This window comes from Ailuropoda melanoleuca, chromosome 2, assembly GCF_002007445.2.
Source record: "Ailuropoda melanoleuca isolate Jingjing chromosome 2, ASM200744v2, whole genome shotgun sequence".
Classification (NCBI taxonomy): Eukaryota; Metazoa; Chordata; class Mammalia; order Carnivora; family Ursidae; genus Ailuropoda; species Ailuropoda melanoleuca.
Window position 1 is genome coordinate 10,669,458 of NC_048219.1, and position 18,534 is coordinate 10,687,991.

The 18,534-nt window shown below is 43.0% G+C and overlaps 1 protein-coding gene across 3 annotated transcripts in view; it reads left to right on the plus strand.

Moving 5' to 3' along the window:
• Positions 1 to 380: 380 nt before the first annotated feature.
• Positions 381 to 18,534, plus strand: part of HDAC1 (histone deacetylase 1) — a 33,729-nt gene continuing 15,575 nt past the window's right edge. Inside the window, exons 1-2 of one of the 3 annotated variants that reach the window (XM_019802459.2) lie at positions 381 to 537; positions 6,757 to 6,869. In XM_019802459.2, coding sequence (XP_019658018.1) covers positions 489 to 537; positions 6,757 to 6,869 — 162 coding nt within the window. In that variant the 5' untranslated portion in view covers positions 381 to 488. The remainder of the gene's footprint in view (positions 538 to 6,756; positions 6,870 to 18,534) is intronic. The other 2 variants (XM_002921865.4, XM_034648484.1) reach the window with 2 other exon arrangements.

The window sequence follows — 18,534 nt, forward strand, 5'->3', positions numbered from 1 at the left end:
ACGTTCTAATCCACGGTCAGCCCTGTCATTAACTGAGCGACCTTGTGCAAGTCACTTCCCCCCCCCCCCGACCCCCGGAGGCCTCGGTTGAGTCTCTACAAAATTACAAAGTTGGCTTCTGATCTCCAAGCACGCTTCCAACACCGAAATGGGACCGTGAAGTGCACGGATCTGCTTTCTTCCCCCGGGACTAATGGTACGGTCCCCGGGCAGCTCCCCCACCCCCCTGTCGCAGACCTTGGTACAGGCCCAGGGGGCCCTCGGCTGCCTTTCAGGGCTGCCCTTGCCCCCCGCCGAGTTCCGGGCCGTCCCTGCGCAAGCTGATTGGCTGGAGCCGTGCCCGGGCTGCGCGGCTATAGGTGAGCCCGGGAGGGGACGGGCGGAGCGGGCTAGAGGCCCGCCCCCTCCCCCCTAGGTCGGACGCTGAGCGGAGCCGCGGGCAGGAGGCCGGACGGACCGACTGACGGGAGGGACGGGAGGCGAGCAAGATGGCGCAGACTCAGGGCACTAGGAGGAAAGTCTGTTACTACTACGACGGTGAGCACCGTGCGCGGGGTGGGGGCGGGGCCGGGCCGGATCCGGGAGAGGGAGGCTGAGGAGATGCGAGCGGGGAGGCTGGGAGAGGCTGAGGCGTTGGGGAAAGGCTGAGCGAGGAGGCTGCGAGGAGGACGAGGCTGAGAGAGGAGGCTCAGAGGAAAGGAGAGCGGGGCAGAGGGAAGAGGCTGAGAGGAAGGAGGTCGAGACTGAGGGAGGAGGCTCAGAGGAAAAAGGTCAGGGGGAAGGAGGAGGCAGGGGGAGGAGGCTGAGAGCAGGAGGTCGAGGCTGAGGGAGGAGGCTCAGAGAAAAGGAAAGGAAGTGGAGGCTGTGAGAAGAGGCTGAGGCCGATTCGGGGTCTTCTGGGGAGACCTGGGGTAACTTGCTGGGGAGGGGATTTTCAGGAAGCTTGATGGGGAGAGTTTGAGTCGGACTCCTGGGGGGGAGGCTGAGTCTGAGGGGGGAGGCAGGATCTGGCGGAGAAGGGTGCAAGGATGTGTTTTCCTGCCGAGAATACAAAGGTCTTCCTCTGCCCCTTTGCTTCCTCATCTTTTTTGGTGAGAGTCCTGCAGGAGTCACCACCTCCTGTCACCAGCCTCCCCTCCCCCAGTCTTTGAGCTGGGCCTGCAGTTGCTGCTGGGAAATGGGGCCCCTGGGCTTGGAAGGAGAAAGATGCAACCTGTTAAAACAGACTTTTTCATTTAACAGAAGCCTGTGGAGCAACTTACTCTGTACTAGGGACGTTTGGGTGCTGGGGCCATGGGGCTGATCAGGTCACTTATCTTCCTCTCAGTGTGGAGGGGGAGATGGGCAGTGACAGAGAATTGCTCTCCAGTATCATGCTGGGATAAAGGAAAGCTCAGAGTGTTTTGGGAGCACAGAGGAGAGGCATCTAGTCGAGGTGCCATCTCAATTAGGACCTGAAGAACAGGAGTTATTAGCCAGGCCCAGGGAAGGCAAAGATGACACTAAGTTCAGAGGTAAGAGAGAGGACAGCATTTTTGAAAGACAGCAGGCATGTGTACAGTATGGTTGGAGCATAGGTTTGAGGGCAGAGCGTAGAAGGTCAGGGAATAGGGTGGAAGGAAAGATTGCAAGTGATGAGGCTGGAAAAGTAAATGGGGACCAGATTGTGAAGGGCTGGACACACTGTCTTAAGGAAGTTGAGCTTTATTCTGAGTGCACTTGTGAATCATTGAAGTTTTATGCAGGCTAGTGACATCATCAGATTTATACCTTAGAACTGTCACTCTAAGGCAGAAATTAAGTACACAAATGTGGGGGTAAGGAAGAAGGCAAGGATCCCAAACTCCTGGGTTGGGCAGTTTGATGTGTTAGGAGAAGGCTACATCAGTTATAACTTCGAGTTTTGTATTTTTAAGAAATACTTGTTGAGGGATATCCCTACTGGGGGATATCCAAGTAGAGGCATCCAGTAGGCTGTTGGCCATTCAGGTCTGCAGTTTAAAAGACAGAAATGAGAAGATAGAGATTTTTGGTAGTTTTCAGCGTACAGATGGTAATTTTAGTTAACAGAAGAGGATGTGATCACCCAAGAAGTTGTATAGGGTGGTGAGAGATGAGGATCCCGGGTGGAATTCTAAGGAAGTGGACTGAGCAACAGTCTAGTGCCCTTCAGGCTCTGTACTCCCTTGTCATAGCGCTTGTCACTGTGTATTGGAATTGCCTGTTTACTTGTTCATTCTTCTTAGACAGTAATCTCCTTAGGGAATGGGATCGTGCCTTATCTAGCTCTGTATGCTCAGCCCCCGAAACAGTGCCTCGGTCATAGTGGGCTCTCAATAAATACTTGCCGATTAAATTGTACAGGGGGAATGTAAGTGAACCAGAAGGTTTTTTTCTTTAAGTAGGCTCCACGCTCAGCATGGAGCCTACCACGGGGCTCTAACTCACGACTGACCGTGAGATCAAGACCTGAGCTGAGATCAAGAGTCAGACACTTAACTGACTGAGCCACCCAGGCACCCCATGAACCAGAAAGTCTTGGGTTACAGTAGCCAAAAGGAGGGAGTGGCCAAGTGTTGGCAAGAACTGTTTCTTGTGCACAGTTTGGAAGTGAAGCTATATTGCAATAGATTGAAGAATGAGTGGATGGGTGAAGAGAAGATGTCAGCTTGAATGAACCCTTTTCAAAGGAAGCTTGGTTGGGGCAGAGAGAAAGGGTTGTTTATAAAAGGAGACATAGTGGTTGAGGGTTGAGCATATTCAAAATCCGAATTGAAAATAGCCAGAGGGAGTGGCTGAACAGGAGAGAGGGGCTGGTAATGATGGAGGTTCCTGAGGCCAGGTGAGATGGAAACCAGAGCACAGGGAGAGACACTAGCCTTCAAGGGGAAGTTTCTTCATGATGAGAGGCAAGGAAAAGTTCAAATGTAGGTAAGTTGGATGGGGAGAAAGTTGAGGGAGTTTTCAAAATGAAGTAAGTGAATATTCCTTTTCCCGTGAGTGCAGGAGGGCAGTTGGAAGAGTCGGCATCTCAAAGAGAGATAGTTGTTAAGTAGCTGTTGTGAAAGAGGGAGGTAGGGAAATAAATTTGGAAGGACTGCTGGGCAGTGGTGAGGGCCCATTCGAGGCTGGAGCCTGTGACTTTGTAGCCATTATCAGTTTGCACAGTGTTGTGATCTCTATACCGCAGTTTAAAAAGAGAAAAATTGGAAAGACCTTCGTTTTTAGACAAAGGAGACTTCTTACTTCTTGAGAAACCGCTTGTGCGTTTTGCGGTGAGGTCGCTAGCTTGGGACCCAGACTTAGTTCTGCCCCTCAGAAGCTTTGCAGTATGGGGCAAGTCACTTTACCTCTGTAGGCCTCAGGTCACTCTCCTATAAAACTGAAAAGCTATGAGAAGTGTGGGAAAAGCTCTCTAAACTATAAAGGTAATATCTAAATAAAAAGGATTATTTCTTTTAAAAAGTCTCCAGCAACTGGATTAAAAGCTGTTAAGAAAAGGATGGTGCCTCTGGGCCCCACCGTCAGGTACTCCCCTAGCCTTCTAGATAAGTTATCTTAGTTCCCCAAGTCTAAGCCTTGGCTGAATTCAGGTTTGATAGGCCGGGTAGTTGCTCGGGATTAAGGCCCAGGCCAGAGACTTGGGTAAGCCAGGAATCCAATTACATTAACAGTAGTGGTCATGTTACTGTCTGCCTTCAAATTGGGTTTGCATCTGCATGTCTCAGCCAATGCCTTGAGAACATATTCTGCCAATCCCCGTGGCTGATAAGGTGGACTGAGGGTCTCTGGAAACAAAATTTCCTCCTGCCTTCTCTGCTACTGCATCTCAAAAGTCTGTGTCTGTATGAGACAAGGGTCCCAACTGAATGCCACCAGTACTGCACTCTGGCTTGTGGGCTGTAGCTGAGAGCACAGTTCTTGCCCTCAGAGGCCTCACTAAGATTCAGAGAAGAGGGTAAAAGGACGTTAAGTAAACACTAAGGAAGTTTGAATAAAGCATAGGCTTTTAGGGGCGCCTGGGTGGCACAGCGGTTAAGCGTCTGCCTTTGGCTCAGGGCATGATCCCGGCGTTGTGGGATCAAGTCCCACATCAGGCTCCTCTGCTATGAGCCTGCTTCTTCCTCTCCCACTCCCCCTGCTTGTGTTCCCTCTCTCGCTGGCTGTCTCTATCTCTGTCAAATAAATAAATAAAATCTTAAAAAAAAAAAAGCATAGGCTTTTAGTTGATACTGAGTCAATACTGGTTCATTAATTGTAACAAATACTTATTTTATCACGTAGAATGCTGATAATAGGGGAAACTGCCTGTGGGGTATCTGAGAACTCTCTGTACTATCTTTGCAATTTTTCTATAAATCCAAAATTGTTCTAAAAAGTAAAGGCTATCGAAAAGACAGAGAAGAGGGTGAGATCCTAAACACCCAGCTGTTTAGAAGTGTCCCATTGTCCCTGGCCATGTCTATGACGAAGAGCATGGAGCATTCCCCACAGTGCATTACTCCCTAGAATGAAGACCGTTACTGACACCACCAAACCACGATGTGTGAGAGGTTGGGAACTTCTTTTCACTGGTGCCCAAAGATCTGCTTCAACCTGATGGACTTCTGAGGAAAGAACCTTGGGTGTGCAGTTCTCTTGATTTTTGTTTTGTTTTGTTTTGTTTTTGTTGGTTTGGTTTGGTTTGGTTTGGGGTTTTTTTCGTTTTGGTTTGTTCTTTTCCTTTCCTTTCTTTCTTTCTTTCTTCCCTTCCTTTTCTTCTCTTCTCCTTTCCTTTCCTTTCCTTTCCTTTCCTTTCCTTTCCTTTCCGTTCCGTTCCGTTCTGTTCTGTTCTTTTCTTTCCTCTGTGCCCAAGGTGGGTCTCAAACTCATGGCCCTGAGATCAAGAGTCGCATGCCCTAGTGACTGAGCCAGCCAGACACCCCGACTTGATTTTTGGAATATTTGTGCCAGGAACTTTGTTCCAAGGAGAATCACAGAGCCCTCTAGATTAAGTGCAAACTGAAGTAGGTACCTGGAAAACCCAATGCAGCTTTTAGGATACTGGATTTGGAGTCAGAAGAGTTGACTCCTTCATCGCTTGTTAGTTTGTGATCTTGTATAGTCACTTAACTTCTCAGAGTCTCACTCAGTTCAATTCCTTGAATCTTTATGTTGTACAGGGCGCATTTGTCCTTGCCTTCAAGGAGCATCCAGTCTTATGGATATAAATAGATATATAAGTAATTCAGACACAAAACAAAATGTATTTATTTATTATTTATTTATTTATAAAGATTTTATTTATTCATTTGAGAAAGAGCACGAGTTGGGGGGAGGGAGAGGGAGAAGCAGACTTCCTGCTGAGCAGGGAGCCCGATGCAATGCGTTGTGGGGCTTGATCCCAGGACCTGGAGATCATGACCTGAGCCGAAGGCAGACGCTTAACCATCTGAGGTACCCAGGTGCCCCTCAAAACAAAATTTATTAAGTGATACATACAAATTGCATGGAGAGGAAACGACCGTTTAATTTGATCAGGAATTTGTTTGGCGCTTAAGCTGGGCTTTGTAGTGTGAGCATCATCAGAAAAGGAAGGACATTCCGGGTCAAAGGAACAGTCTTAACAAGGCTACTTGGGTGTGAAGGTGAATGATGCCATGTTCAGGATGCTGATAACCATCTAGTGTGTTTAGAACAGAGGTTGGCAAATTTTCTATGAAGGTCCAGATTGTAAATATTTTTGGCCTTGTGTGCCGTGTGGGTGCGGCTCTGTGGTGACTGTTTACTCAACTCTGCTATTATAATGTGAAAGCAGCCATAGACAATATTTAATTTAAAGGGCATGGCTGTGTTCCAATACAATTTTATTTACAAAAAACAGGCAGCCAGTAGTATTTGGCCCAAGGGCCATAGTTTGCCTACTCCAGTTTAGAGCAGAGAACTGGGAGAGGGAGAGAGCAGGAGAGGGAGAGTGTTGTGGGTTGAGTGCCAGGCCAGTGAAGTTGTTCTTTATCCTGTAAAAGATGGGGAGCCGTTAAGGATTTTTGATCAGGGGAGTGATGCTATTAAAACTGTGTGTTAGAAAAATAACTGGGTAGTGTGACAGATAGTTTGAGTTGAAAGCAGGGAACCAATTAGAAGTCTATTACTATATGGGGCGCCTGTGTGGCTCAGTCGTTAAGCCTCTGCCTTTGGCTCAGGGTGTGATCCCAGAGTCCTGGGATCAAGCCCCGCATCGGGCTCCGTGCTCTGCTGGGAGCCTGCTTCTTCCTCTCCCACTCCCCCTGCTTCTGTTCCCTCTCTCGAAGGCTGTTTCTCTCTCTGTCAAATACCAGGTTATTGAGGATCCAGTAAGAAAATGAATTCAAATGTGCTTTTTAACTCCATAAAGTGTTATAATGTGAAAGAGGTGAACTGTGACTTATAATAATTCTGAATAGTAATGGTTATTTTTCTGTTGTAGGAGTGAATCCTTTCCCCACTACCTGCTATTCTCCCGTAGCTTTGGGATGAACCATTTACACTGTCTAGTGCCTGTGGGCTAGACTTACATCCTTAAGTGCTGACCTCCCCAGGGCCCCCTGCTTTTTTTGTTTGTTTGTTTCTGTTTTGTTTTGTGTTTTTTATTTTGGAGTTACTGTTCCTCCTCGAGAATCTTGGAGACTAGAATGAAAGAGAAAGAATTTGACTAGGAGATGATTGTAAAAATTCCTGGATTCTCCTGGGAGTGTGTGTCTAACTGTGTCACTGAAACTGTCACTCTTTCTTCTTCAGGGGATGTTGGAAATTACTACTATGGACAAGGCCACCCAATGAAGCCTCACCGAATCCGCATGACTCACAATTTGCTACTTAACTATGGTCTCTACCGAAAAATGGAAATCTATGTGAGTTACTGGGAGCCCCACCACTCCCTAACCCCATAAGCTCTGGTCATATATTATTCATCTCATTTTCTCAACTACTCATTCATCAAATGTGTCGAGTGGCTATTATGTGGCAGACACTGTAAATGATAGAGATTTCTGTTTTTAAAGGGTTCACTCTTGTGCTGGAGACTGACAGGCACACAAATAAATTGTACTACAGTCTGTAAGTACAACAATTAAAGAATGTACACGGTGCAGAGATAATGAGAAGTGAAGGAGGAAGGGGAGCCTTGGAAAGTTTCCTGGAGCGCTATCTGAGCAGAATTTTATTTTATTTTATTTTATTTTATTTTATTTTATTTTATTTTATTATTTTATTTTATTTTATTTTATTTATTTATTTTGGCTTTTAAAATTAACATATAATATATTATTTGTGTCAGGGGTACAGGTCTGTGATTCATCAGTCTACACGTCATCTTTATCCATTCATCTGTCGAGGGACATCTGGGCTCTTTCAATAGTTTTACTATGGTGGACATTGCCGCTATAAACATTGGGGCGCAGGTGTCCCTTTGGATCACTACATTTGTGTCTTTGGGGTAAATACCCGGTAGTGCAATTGCTGGGTCATAGGTTAGCTGTATTTTCAACTTTTTGGGGAACCTCCATACTGATTTCTAGAGTGGCTGCACCAGCTTACATTCCCACCAACAGTGTGGGAGGATTCGCCTTTCTCCGCACCCTCGCCAGCATCTGTCGTTTCCTGACTCGTTAATTTTAGCCATTCTGACTGATGTGAAGTGGTATCTCATTGTGGTTTTGATTTGTATTTCCTTGATGCCAGGTGATGTTGAGTACTTTTTCATGTGTCTGTTGGCCATTTGTATGTCTTCTTTGCAGAAATGTCTGTTCATGTCTTCTGCCCATTTCTTAACTGGATTATTTGTTTCTTGGTTGTTGGGTTTGATAAGTTCTTTATAGATTTTGTATACTAGCCCTTTATCTGATATATCATTTGCAAATATCTTCTCCCATTGTTGGCTGTCTTTTGGTTTTGTCGACTGTTTCCTTTGCTGTGCAGAAACTTTTTATCTTGACGAAGTCCCAATAGTTCGTTTTTGCCTTTCTTTCCCTTGCCTTTGGAGACGTGTCTAGCAAGAAGTTGCTGTGGCCGAGGTCGAAGGGGTTGCTGCCTGTGTTCTCCTATAGGATTTTGATGGATTCATGTCTCACATTTAGGTCTTTCATCTATTTTGAGTCTATTTTTGTATATGGTGTAAGGAAATGGTCCAGTTTCATTCTTCTGCATGTGGTTGTCCAGTTTTCCCAACACTGTTTGTTGAAGAGACTGTCTTTTTTCCATTGGATATTCTTTCCTGCTTTGTTGAAGATTAGTTGACCATAGAGTTGAGGGTCCATTTCTGGGTTTTCTCTTCTGTTCCATTGATCTGTGTGTTTGTTTTTGTGCCAGTACCATACTGTTTTGATGTTTACAGCTTTGTAATAGAGCTTGAAGTCCCGAATTTGATGCCTCCTGCTTTGGTTTTCTTTTTCAACATTCCTTTGGCTATTCGGGGTTTTTTCTGGTTCCATACATATTGTAGGATTATTTGTTCCAACTCTGTGAAAAAAGTTGATGGTATTTTGATAAGGATTGCATTGCTCTAGGTAGCACAGACATTTTCGCAATATTTGTTCTTCTCTTCCATGAGCATGGAATGTTTTTCCATTTCTTTGTTTCTTCCTCAATTTCTTTCATGAGTATTCTGTAGTTTTCTGAGTACAGATCCTTTGCCTCTTTGGTTAGATTTATTCCTAGGTATCTTATGGTTTTTGGTGCAATTGTAAATGGGACCGACTCCTTAATTTCTCTTTCTTCTGTCTTGTTGTTGGTGTATAGAAATGCAACTGAATTCCATTCATTGATTTTATATCCTGCCACTTTACCGAATTCCTGTATGAGTTCTAGCAGTTTTGGGGTGGAGACTTGTGGGTTTTCCACATAAAGTATCATATCATCTGCAAAAAGTGAGAGTTCGACTTCTTCTTTGCCAATTCAGATGCCTTTTATTTCTTTTCGTTGTGTGATTGCTGAGGCTGGGACTTCTAGTACTGTACTGAACAGCAGTGGTGATAGTGGACATCCCTGCCGTGTTCCTGACCTTAGGGGAAAAGCTCTCAGTTTTTCCCCATTGAGAATGATATTCACTGTGGGTTTTTCATAGATGACTTTTATGATTTTGAGGTATGTACCCTCTATCCCTACACTGTAAAGAGTTTTAATCAAGAAAGGATGCTGTACTTTGTCAAATGTTTTTTTGCATCTATTGAGAGGATCATATGCTTTTTTTTTTTTTAAGATTTTATTTATTTATTTGACAGAGATAGAGACAGCCAGGGAGAGAGGGAACACAAGCAGGGGGAGTGGGAGAGAAAGAAGCAGGCTCATAGCAGAGGAGCCTGATGTGGGGCTCGATCGCATAACTCCGGGATCACGCCCTGAGCCGAAGGCAGACGCTTAACGACTGCGCCACCCAGGCGCCCCGGATCATATGCTTCTTGTATCACATTGATGTGTGGATGTTGAACCAACCTTGCAGCCCAGGAATAAATCCCACTTGGTTGTGGTGAATAATCCTTTTAGTGTACTGTTGGAGCCTGTTGGCTAGTATTTTGGTGGGAATTTTTACATCCATGTTCATCAGGGATATTGGTCTGTAATTCTCCTTTTTGGTGGGGCCTTTGTCTGATTTTGGGATCAAGGTAATGCTGCCCTCATAAAATGAGTTTGGACGTTTTCCTTCCATTTCTATTTTTTGAAACAGTTTCGAAGAATAGGTATTAATTCTTTAAATGTTTGGATAGAATTTAGCCTGGAGTTCAGGAGGGGACTGACATTCTAGACCAAGGGAAGAGTGTAGACAAAAAGGCAAAGAGGTGAGAACAATATGGTGTATTTGGGGAAACTGTAAGTAGTTTGGTGTTCAGGTAGTGCTGTAGTGTAAAGGTCACATGTGAGAGTGAGGGGACCTAGAGCTGGAGAGGTTAGCAAGGATTGGATATTCTGTATTATGTAATAAGCAATTCTGATGAGCCAGGATGAGAAAAATCCAATGCCTAAAAAAAAGAGTGATCAGGATTGTGTTGAACTAGACAAGTCTCTGATTACTAGAGAGCATAGACTTTCTAACTGCTTAACTCAGTTCCAACTGATTTTTGCCCACCTACCAGTTTTAATTTTATTTATTTATTTGAGATTTCATTTTTTTATCTGAGAGAGAGAGAGAGCACGAGCAGGGGGAGAGAGAGAAGCAGACTCCCCACTAAGCAGGGAGCCTGATGCAGGGCTCTATCCTAGGACCCTGGGATTGTGACCTGAACCAAAGGCAGACACTTAACTGAGCCAGCCAGGTGCCCCCACCTACCAGTTTTTTAAGAGAATCTAGAAATCTACATTATTATGTAATGTGGGGTCTAACCTCAACACCCTGAGATCATGTCCTTAGCTGAAGCCAAGAGTTGGACGCTTAACCGACTGTGCCACCCAGGTGCCACAAAGATTTTTTTTTTTTTTTAAGTAATCTCCACACCACTGTGGGGCTGGAACTTACAACCCCAAGATCAAGAGTTGCATGCTGTACTGACTGAGCCAGCCAGGCACCCCCAGGTCATGGATTTTAAATCAAAGAGATACAAAAACAGGCATGCAATTAATTAATTCATTCATTCATTTACTTATTTGTTTTTAAAAGATTTTATTTATTTATTAGGAAGAGAGAGAGATGGTGGGAGGGAGAGGGAGAAGTAATCTGTACACCAGTGCGGGGCTGAAACTTACAACCCGAAGATCAAGTCACATGCTGCACCAACTGAGCCAGTCAGGGCCCCCAGGCATGCGTTGTAGAAGCAGGGAAGCTAGTTAGGAGGTTGTTGCAAAGGTCCAAATGAGAAAATAAAGAAGGGCTCGGGTCCCATGTTGCCTTGTGGTTAGAGCCTAAGATTCTGTGGTTAAAGTCTGTGCCGGCAGCTTAAGTAACCTAGCAACAGCAGTATCCTTCCTCACCATTCCAGAGACTGAAAGGAGATGAGTCTTCTGTCCCAGATGGCCCTGTTATGTCCCTAGGGCCACTGGAGGCAGCTGGGGAAGCAAGGAGGAGAGGTAGAGGAGCAGACAGACATTGGGACCAGAGAGCTTTTTCAGGCGTGAAAGGCATCTGGGAATGAAAAACGTAAAAGATAGCAAGACAGAGGTGTTGAGGGACTCTAGGGAGCAGACTAAGCATTTAGATAAAGAGAGGATACCTGAATGCTGAATAGCGAGCACCAAGACCTTCCAGAGCTGCCTCGTACACATCTCTACCATGCTGATCTGGCCCCAGCCTGCCTCCTTCCCTGCCACTCCCCTCTCAGAATCCTCTAAGTCAGCCACATCAGATTTTGCCTCTTTCCACACTATCTGACTGAGAGGATTATTTACTCTGCCCAGTCATATTTTACTCATCTTCAAAGTCACCTTAAGCCCTCTTTCTTTCATTCAATAGATTTTTGTTGAATACTTGATATACCCCAGGGACTATGTTAACCTCCATGAGTGATATTGAGATATTAAAAAATGGATCCTATCTTCAGGTGAGAGGAAAAATAAACTAACATTTATTGAAGATTGCTTAGGTGGGAGGCCAGGGCTACCTGTTATTTCGTGTAATCCTCATAGCAACCCTAATTTATGGATGAGAAAACAAGGTCAGAGAGGATAATTAACGTGTTCAAAGTCACATAGCTATTTACAGATGAGCTAAGACTCCAATCCAGATCTCTCTGGTTCCAGAGTCTTTATGTGTCCATTTGTCCTATTCCCTCTTCCTAAGCAATATATGTATATTTTTAAGTAGGCTCCATGCCCAGTGTGGAGCCCAACGTGGGGCTTGAATTCACAACGCTTAGGTCCAGGCCTTAGCTCAGATCAGGAGTCAGACACTTAACCAACTGAGCCACGCACGTGCCCCCCCTAAGCAATATTTTAATAAGAAGCCTAGAAGTAGGGGCGCCTGGGTGGCGCAGCGGTTAAGCGTCTGCCTTCGGCTCAGGGCGTGATCCCAGCGTTGTGGGATCGAGCCCCACATCAGGCTCCTCTGCTATGAGCCTGCTTCTTCCTCTCCCACTCCCCCTGCTTGTGTTCCCTCTCTCGCTGGCTGTCTCTATCTCTGTCAAATAAATAAAATCTTTAAAAAAAAAAAAAGAAGCCTAGAAGTAGACAGTCTCAGGAATGTTTGGTAATGTCATGAGGGACCCAGGCTTATTCTGTCCTCCTGCTCAGCCATCCTTAGCTTATTGATTTTTTTTAAAGATGTATTTTATTTATTTTAGAAAGAGCAGGGGGAGGCAAAGGGAGAGGGAGACAGAGAATCTCAAGCGGATGCCCTGAGTAGTGTGGAACCCAACGCAAGTCCAATCTTGTGACCCTTGAGATCATGACCTGAGCCGAAATCAAGAGCTGGACACTTAACCGACTGAGCCACCCAGGCACCCCAGCTTATTTGATTTTATCCTTTTGTTTTTTGCCTTGAAATCCCTTGATAGCTGTCTCAGCTCCAAGTATCTTGTGTTCGTACAACAGAATACAAAGAAGAAGGGAACCGGAGGCAAATGGATCATTCTCCACTATCCCTACCCCACGCTCCCTTTTTTATTAAAGAGAAAAACCCTTCCCATAAGTTTCCCAGCAGATTCCCCCTTAAATCTCATTGGGTCATTTGCCATCCTTAGGCCATTCACCAGCAATTGGCTTAGCCTAATCACATTTGATTCCTTTGGCTGAGTACATTAACACCCAACCAAATTGAGATCTGTTAACAAGAAGGGAGAGGATTGCTCTTTGGGAAGCATCTGATAGTGGCTGTCATAGAGATAATAATACCTTATCGGAAATTTCTTCATCTGTAGGTATCATTGTAAACTTCTAAAGCAAAATTCCAGTATAATCTCTTTCTTAAATCTCTAGACTTGTTCTGTTTAATGTGATCTGTTTTCTTCTCTGGCCCTACCTCTCCATTGAGTATGAACCTTTGATCCTCTTCCCCAGCAGGGTTTCTGTGCATTCATCCCTTCTATATCTTCTCCTTTCTCTGGGCTGTGATCCTAGTATTCCTTCCCCAAAGCACAGATGGCCATTTTAATATCTGTCCTGAAATTGATGGCTTTTCAGAGTCAGTCCTGGAAGAAGCTCCTTAGACTTCTTACAGAAGTTGCTGTATTCTGGGTGCCTGGCTGGCTCAGTTGGTAGAGCATGTGACTCTTGATCTCGAGGTTGTAAGTTTGAGCCCTATGTTGGATGCAGAGATTACTTAAAAATAAAATCTTAAAAAAAAAGTTGCTCTATTCTGTCTCTATACCTGAAGAGGACATGTTGAAGTCTTTCACACAGTTGGTCCCTCCCCCAATTCTGCCTCCACACATCTAATTAATCTCTCCCAGAATCTATATCCTCATTTTTCATCCAGGAACCTTCCTATTTACATAATCAACAATTCTGCTCTCTTCCTTGCCTTGGATGCTAATTTTGTATATTCCCAGGCTTCTTATTCATCGCCTTCTGTTCTTTTGTGCTTTTTTTAAAAAATGTTTTTATAAAATATTGAGTAGATATGAAAGAATTTTTATAAAATATGTGGAAGGTATAAAGAATCACAATACAATTAATACCACCTAGTTAAGAAAACAAACATTGCTATGACTGCTAAAGCCCCTATAATCCTTCCCTGATCCTATCTGCTCTCTTCCCCAGAGTTAACCTCTGCCCTGTGTTTGGGGCTTATTATTTCCTTGCTTTTTAAAGATAATTTTACCAGTATGATTTCTTAAACAATACATGTCTAGTTTTACATGCTTGAGTGTTATATAAATGAAGTCGTACAGTATTTATTATGTGACTTGCCTTTTTTGCTCAACATGTTCCTGAAGAGTCATACCTGTTGATGCACATAGCTGGATTTATTTTCACTCTGTTTCATTGAAAGAATATACTACAGGATGTATGCACATATTTACCCTTATTAATGTCAGAATGGTGTCCAGTTGCCAGCAATGTCGAAGAATTGCAGTTGCTCTAAGTCCTTGTCAACACTTGATTTTGTCATATTTAATTTTTTTTCAGTTTAGCTTGGCATGAAATGATATTTTACTGTTGTTTTGATTTGTATTTCCTTGATTCCAAGGGAGATTGAGAAACTTTTTGTATGTTTATTAGCCATTCAGGTTTCCTTATTAAAGTCCCTTTTCAAGCCTTTTACCCGTTTTCCTATTTGATTGCCTGTTTTTGTTTTAATCAGACCTTAGATACACGGAATTGGAATAAACATTATCTTTGGCTCATAAGCATCAAAAGAAGTTCCATTTTTGATCTTCTTTTTAAAATATGTATTTTATGGTTTGTTTATTCATTTATTAAATATTTTAATGGTGCTGTGGACATCCATATTCCTACACCCTAATCACTCTTCTAAATTTTGTGTTTATTATTCTCTTGCTTTTTAAAAAATGTTTATCCTGTGTGTATATGCCTAAACAATATATAGTAATTATTCTCTTGTTTTTGAACTTTTTAAAAAAGCCACCCAGGCACCCCCTTCCCTTTTTAAAGTTTATTTATTTATTTTTGGTAATCTCCACACCCAACGTAGGGCTCGAACTCATGACCCCGTGACCAAAAGTTGCATGCTCTTCCGGGACACCTGGGTGGCTCAGTCAGTTAAGGGTCTGACTTCAGCTTGGGTCATGAACCCGGTGTCCTGAGATTGAGCCCTGTATCAGGCTCTACGCTCAGTGGGGAGTCTTTTTCCCCTGTCCCTTGTTCTTTGCCCTTCCCCCCCACCCATCCTCTCTCTCTGTCTCTCTCTCTCAGATAAATAAGTAAAATCTTAAAAAAAAAAAAAAAAAAAAAGTTGCGTGTTCTTCAAGCTGAGCCAGCCAGGTGCCCCCGTGACTTGCTTTTATCACATAATATTGTGTTGGTAAAATCCATCTACCTTTCTGCATATAGCTATTGTTCTCCCATTTTTCTCTGCTGAATAATATTTTATTGTCATTATACTTCAATTTATCCCTTCTCCTATGATCTTAATTGCCTGAGTATTCTTGTAACTGTCTCTTGGTGCATACATGCAAAAGTTTCTTTTGGGGGCCCCTGGGTGGCTCAGTCGTTAAGTGTCTGCCTTTGGCTCAGGTCATGATCCGAGTGTTTTGGGATCGAGCCCCACATCAGGCTCCCTGCTCAGTGGGAAGCCTGCTTCTTCCTCTCCCACTCCTCCTGCTTGTGTTCCCTCTCTCGCTGCCTCTCTCTCTGTCAAATAAATAAAATCTTTTAAAAATTTAAAAAAACCTTTCTTTTGGCTGTTCTAGTACTAGAACTGCTGGACTCTAGGGTATGTGAACATTACATGTCACATTGCTTTTCATTGTGGTCAAATGAATTTGTACTCCCACTGCAGTGTGTAAGTGATACCTTGAGGGGCACCTGGCTGGCTCAGTTGGTGGAGTTGTGCGGCTCTTGATCTTGGGGTTATGAGTTCAAACCCCACGTTGAATGTGCAGATTGCTTAAAATAAAATCTTAAAAAAAAAAAAAAGAGCGATACCTTGATTCATATCCTTTCCTGTACTTGGAATTAGACTTTTAATTTTGCTGACCAAATGAGTATAAATAGTATGTCATTGTGGTCTTGATTTGCATTTTGCTAATGACCAGTGAAAATGAGCGTCTCATTGTATGTTTATTAACTGTTTGTATGCCCTCTACTGTGAAATGTCTTTTCTTTTGCCCATTTTCCTTTTTTGGGTTGTTTAACTTTCTTTTCCCTACCAATTTGTAGTTTTTTATTTTATTTTATTTTATTTTATTTTATTTTATTTTATTTTATTTTATTTTATTTTTTACTTTTTAAAGATTTTATTTATTTGACAGAGAGAGAGAGACAGCCAGCCAGTGAGAGAGGGACACAAGCAAGGGGAGTAGGAGAGGAAGAAGCAGGCTCCCAGCAGAGCAGGGAGCCTGATGCAGGGCCTGGGATCATGCCCTTAGCCGAAGGCAGACGCTTAACGACTGAGCCACCTAGGCGCCCCTGTAGTTTTTTATTTTAGTAAAAATAGTCCAGTATCAGTGTATTGCTCTAAATATCTTTTTTAAAAAAGAGTATTTATTTTAAAAAAGAAGATTATTTATTTTAGAGAGAGAGTACACGGCAGGGAGGAGCAGAGGGAGAGAGAGAGAATCTTTAAGCAGAATCTGCGCTGAGTATGGAGCCTGATGTAGGTCTGGATCCCACGACTCTGAGATCACTACCTGAGCCAAAACCAAGAGTCAGACGCTTAACCAACTGCACCACCCAGGCGCCCTGCTGTAATTATTCTGGTTTTGTCTTTTCACTCTAATGTATCTTTAATGAACAGAAATTCTTGATTTTTTTTTTAAAGATTTTATTTTTTTATTTGACAGAGATAGAGACAGCCAGCAAGAGAGGGAACACAAGCAGGGGGAGTGGGAGAGGAAGAAGCAGGCTCATAGCGGAGGAGCCTGATGTGGGGCTCGATCCCATAACGCTGGGATCACGCCCTGAGCTGAAGACGGATGCTTAACCACTGTGCCACCCAGGCACCCCTCTTGATTTTAATATAGTCATATTTATTAATTGTTTCCTTTATGAGGGCTTTTGTGTCTTAAGAAATCCTTCCCTTGCGGGCACCTGGTTAGCTTAGTCGGAAGAGCCTGCAACTCTTCATCTCCAGATTGTGAGTTTGAGCCCCACGTTGGATGTGGAGATCACTTAAAACAAAACAAAACAAAGAAAGAAAGAAAAGAAAAGAAAATCCTTCCCAAGTCTTAAGGTTATTCTCCTGAGTTCATCTTTTAAAAGCTTTATAGGGGGGCACCTGGCTGACTCCATCAGTAGAGCATGTGGCCCTTGGTCTCGGGTCATGAGTTCAAGCCTCATGTTGGGCAGAGAGTTCACTTAAAAAATTAAAAAAAAAAAAAGAGCTTTATAGGTTTCCCTTCACATATTGTATTTACAACATCTATAATTGATTTTTTAATATGGTTTGAGGTAGAAATCCACTGAAATTTTTCTCCCATATTGCAGCTGATTTACTGAAAAGTGTGTTGTTTCCCCACTGATCTAAGTGCCAGCTCCTTTATGTATGAGATGTCCATATTCATTCATTCCACAAATACTTAAAACACCTGATCTGTGCCAGGCACTGTGTGTGGGTCTGTTTCTGGGCTCTGTGTGCTGTTGACTTGGTCTGTTTATTGACCCATATGCCAATACCCAGTGGCCTAATAATGGCTTTTCAGTAGGTCTTGATATCTAGTAGCACAAGTCCTCCCACTTTGTTCTTAAAAAAAAAAAAAAAAGTGACTTGCTATTTGCCCTTTGTACTTCTATATAAATTTTAGAACTCACTCATCAATTACTACAAACAAATCTGCTGGGATTTTGTTTGTAATTATATTGAATCTTTACAGCATCTTGGGGAGAATTGGTATTTTGAGACTGTTTAGTCTTTGAGTCCATGAACATGTCAGTATCTCCATTTATTTAGGACCTTTTATTTATTTTTTTAATTGAGTCTTTATTTTTTATTTTTTTAAAGATTTAATTTATTCATTTGAGTGGGGGAAGACAGAGGCAGAAGGAGAAGCAGACTCCCTGCTGAGCAGGGAGCCTGAGGTGGAGCTCGACCCCAGGACCCTGGGATCAACCAGCGGAGACACCTACGCACCCCTAATTAAGTCTTTTTAAATGTCTTCTACAAAGGCTTCTTTTAGCTTCTTTATTGTAAAATATAATACATGTACAGTAAAGTGTATAAAATATATGTGCAATTTAGCAAATTGATAAACACTAAACATGCTTGTAAACACCAGCTAGTGCAAGAAGTAGAACTCTGCCTATGCCCCTTCCTGACCACAGCTGCTTCTCTTGCTGCGGAGGTAACCAGAATCCTGATTTTTCTATTAATTGCTCCTCTTCATCACAATTTAATTACCTAAATATACATCCCTAATATAATATAGTTCAGTTTTGCGAAACTTGATATAAGTGGAATTATACAATATCTGTTTCTTGTAGCTTGTTCATATTAATTGCTGTATAGTATTTTACTGTAGAATATAGCACAGGTTATCCATTCAGCTGTTGATGGGTGTTGAGATTTTGGCTATCAGTTTAAAATTTTATAAATTTCTCCGTAAGGTCATGCACATCATTCCTTAGATTTTTTCCCCAAGTATCTCTTTTTAATGCTCTCATGAACTATATCTTTTATAAATTTTACATGTAGATTGTTTACTGGTATATAGAAATATAATGCAGTTTTTTTTTAAAATTTAAACATATATCCAAGGTCTCTAAATCTCTTTCTGCTATTCGTTGTTTCTGTGAGCTCTGACTCTTAGTGCTTTGTTTCCTTGCATGTTTTGTGATTTTTTAAAATGATTTTATTTACTTATTTGAGAGAGGGGGGAGAGAGAGATGGGGAGAGAGAAACACAAGCAGAGGGGAGGGATAGCAGGAGAGGGAGAGGAACAAGCAGACTCCCCGCTGAGCTCCATCCCAGGACCATGAGATCTTGAGCTGAGCCGAAGGCAGACGCTTAACCTACTGAGCCACCCAGGCGCCCCTGCA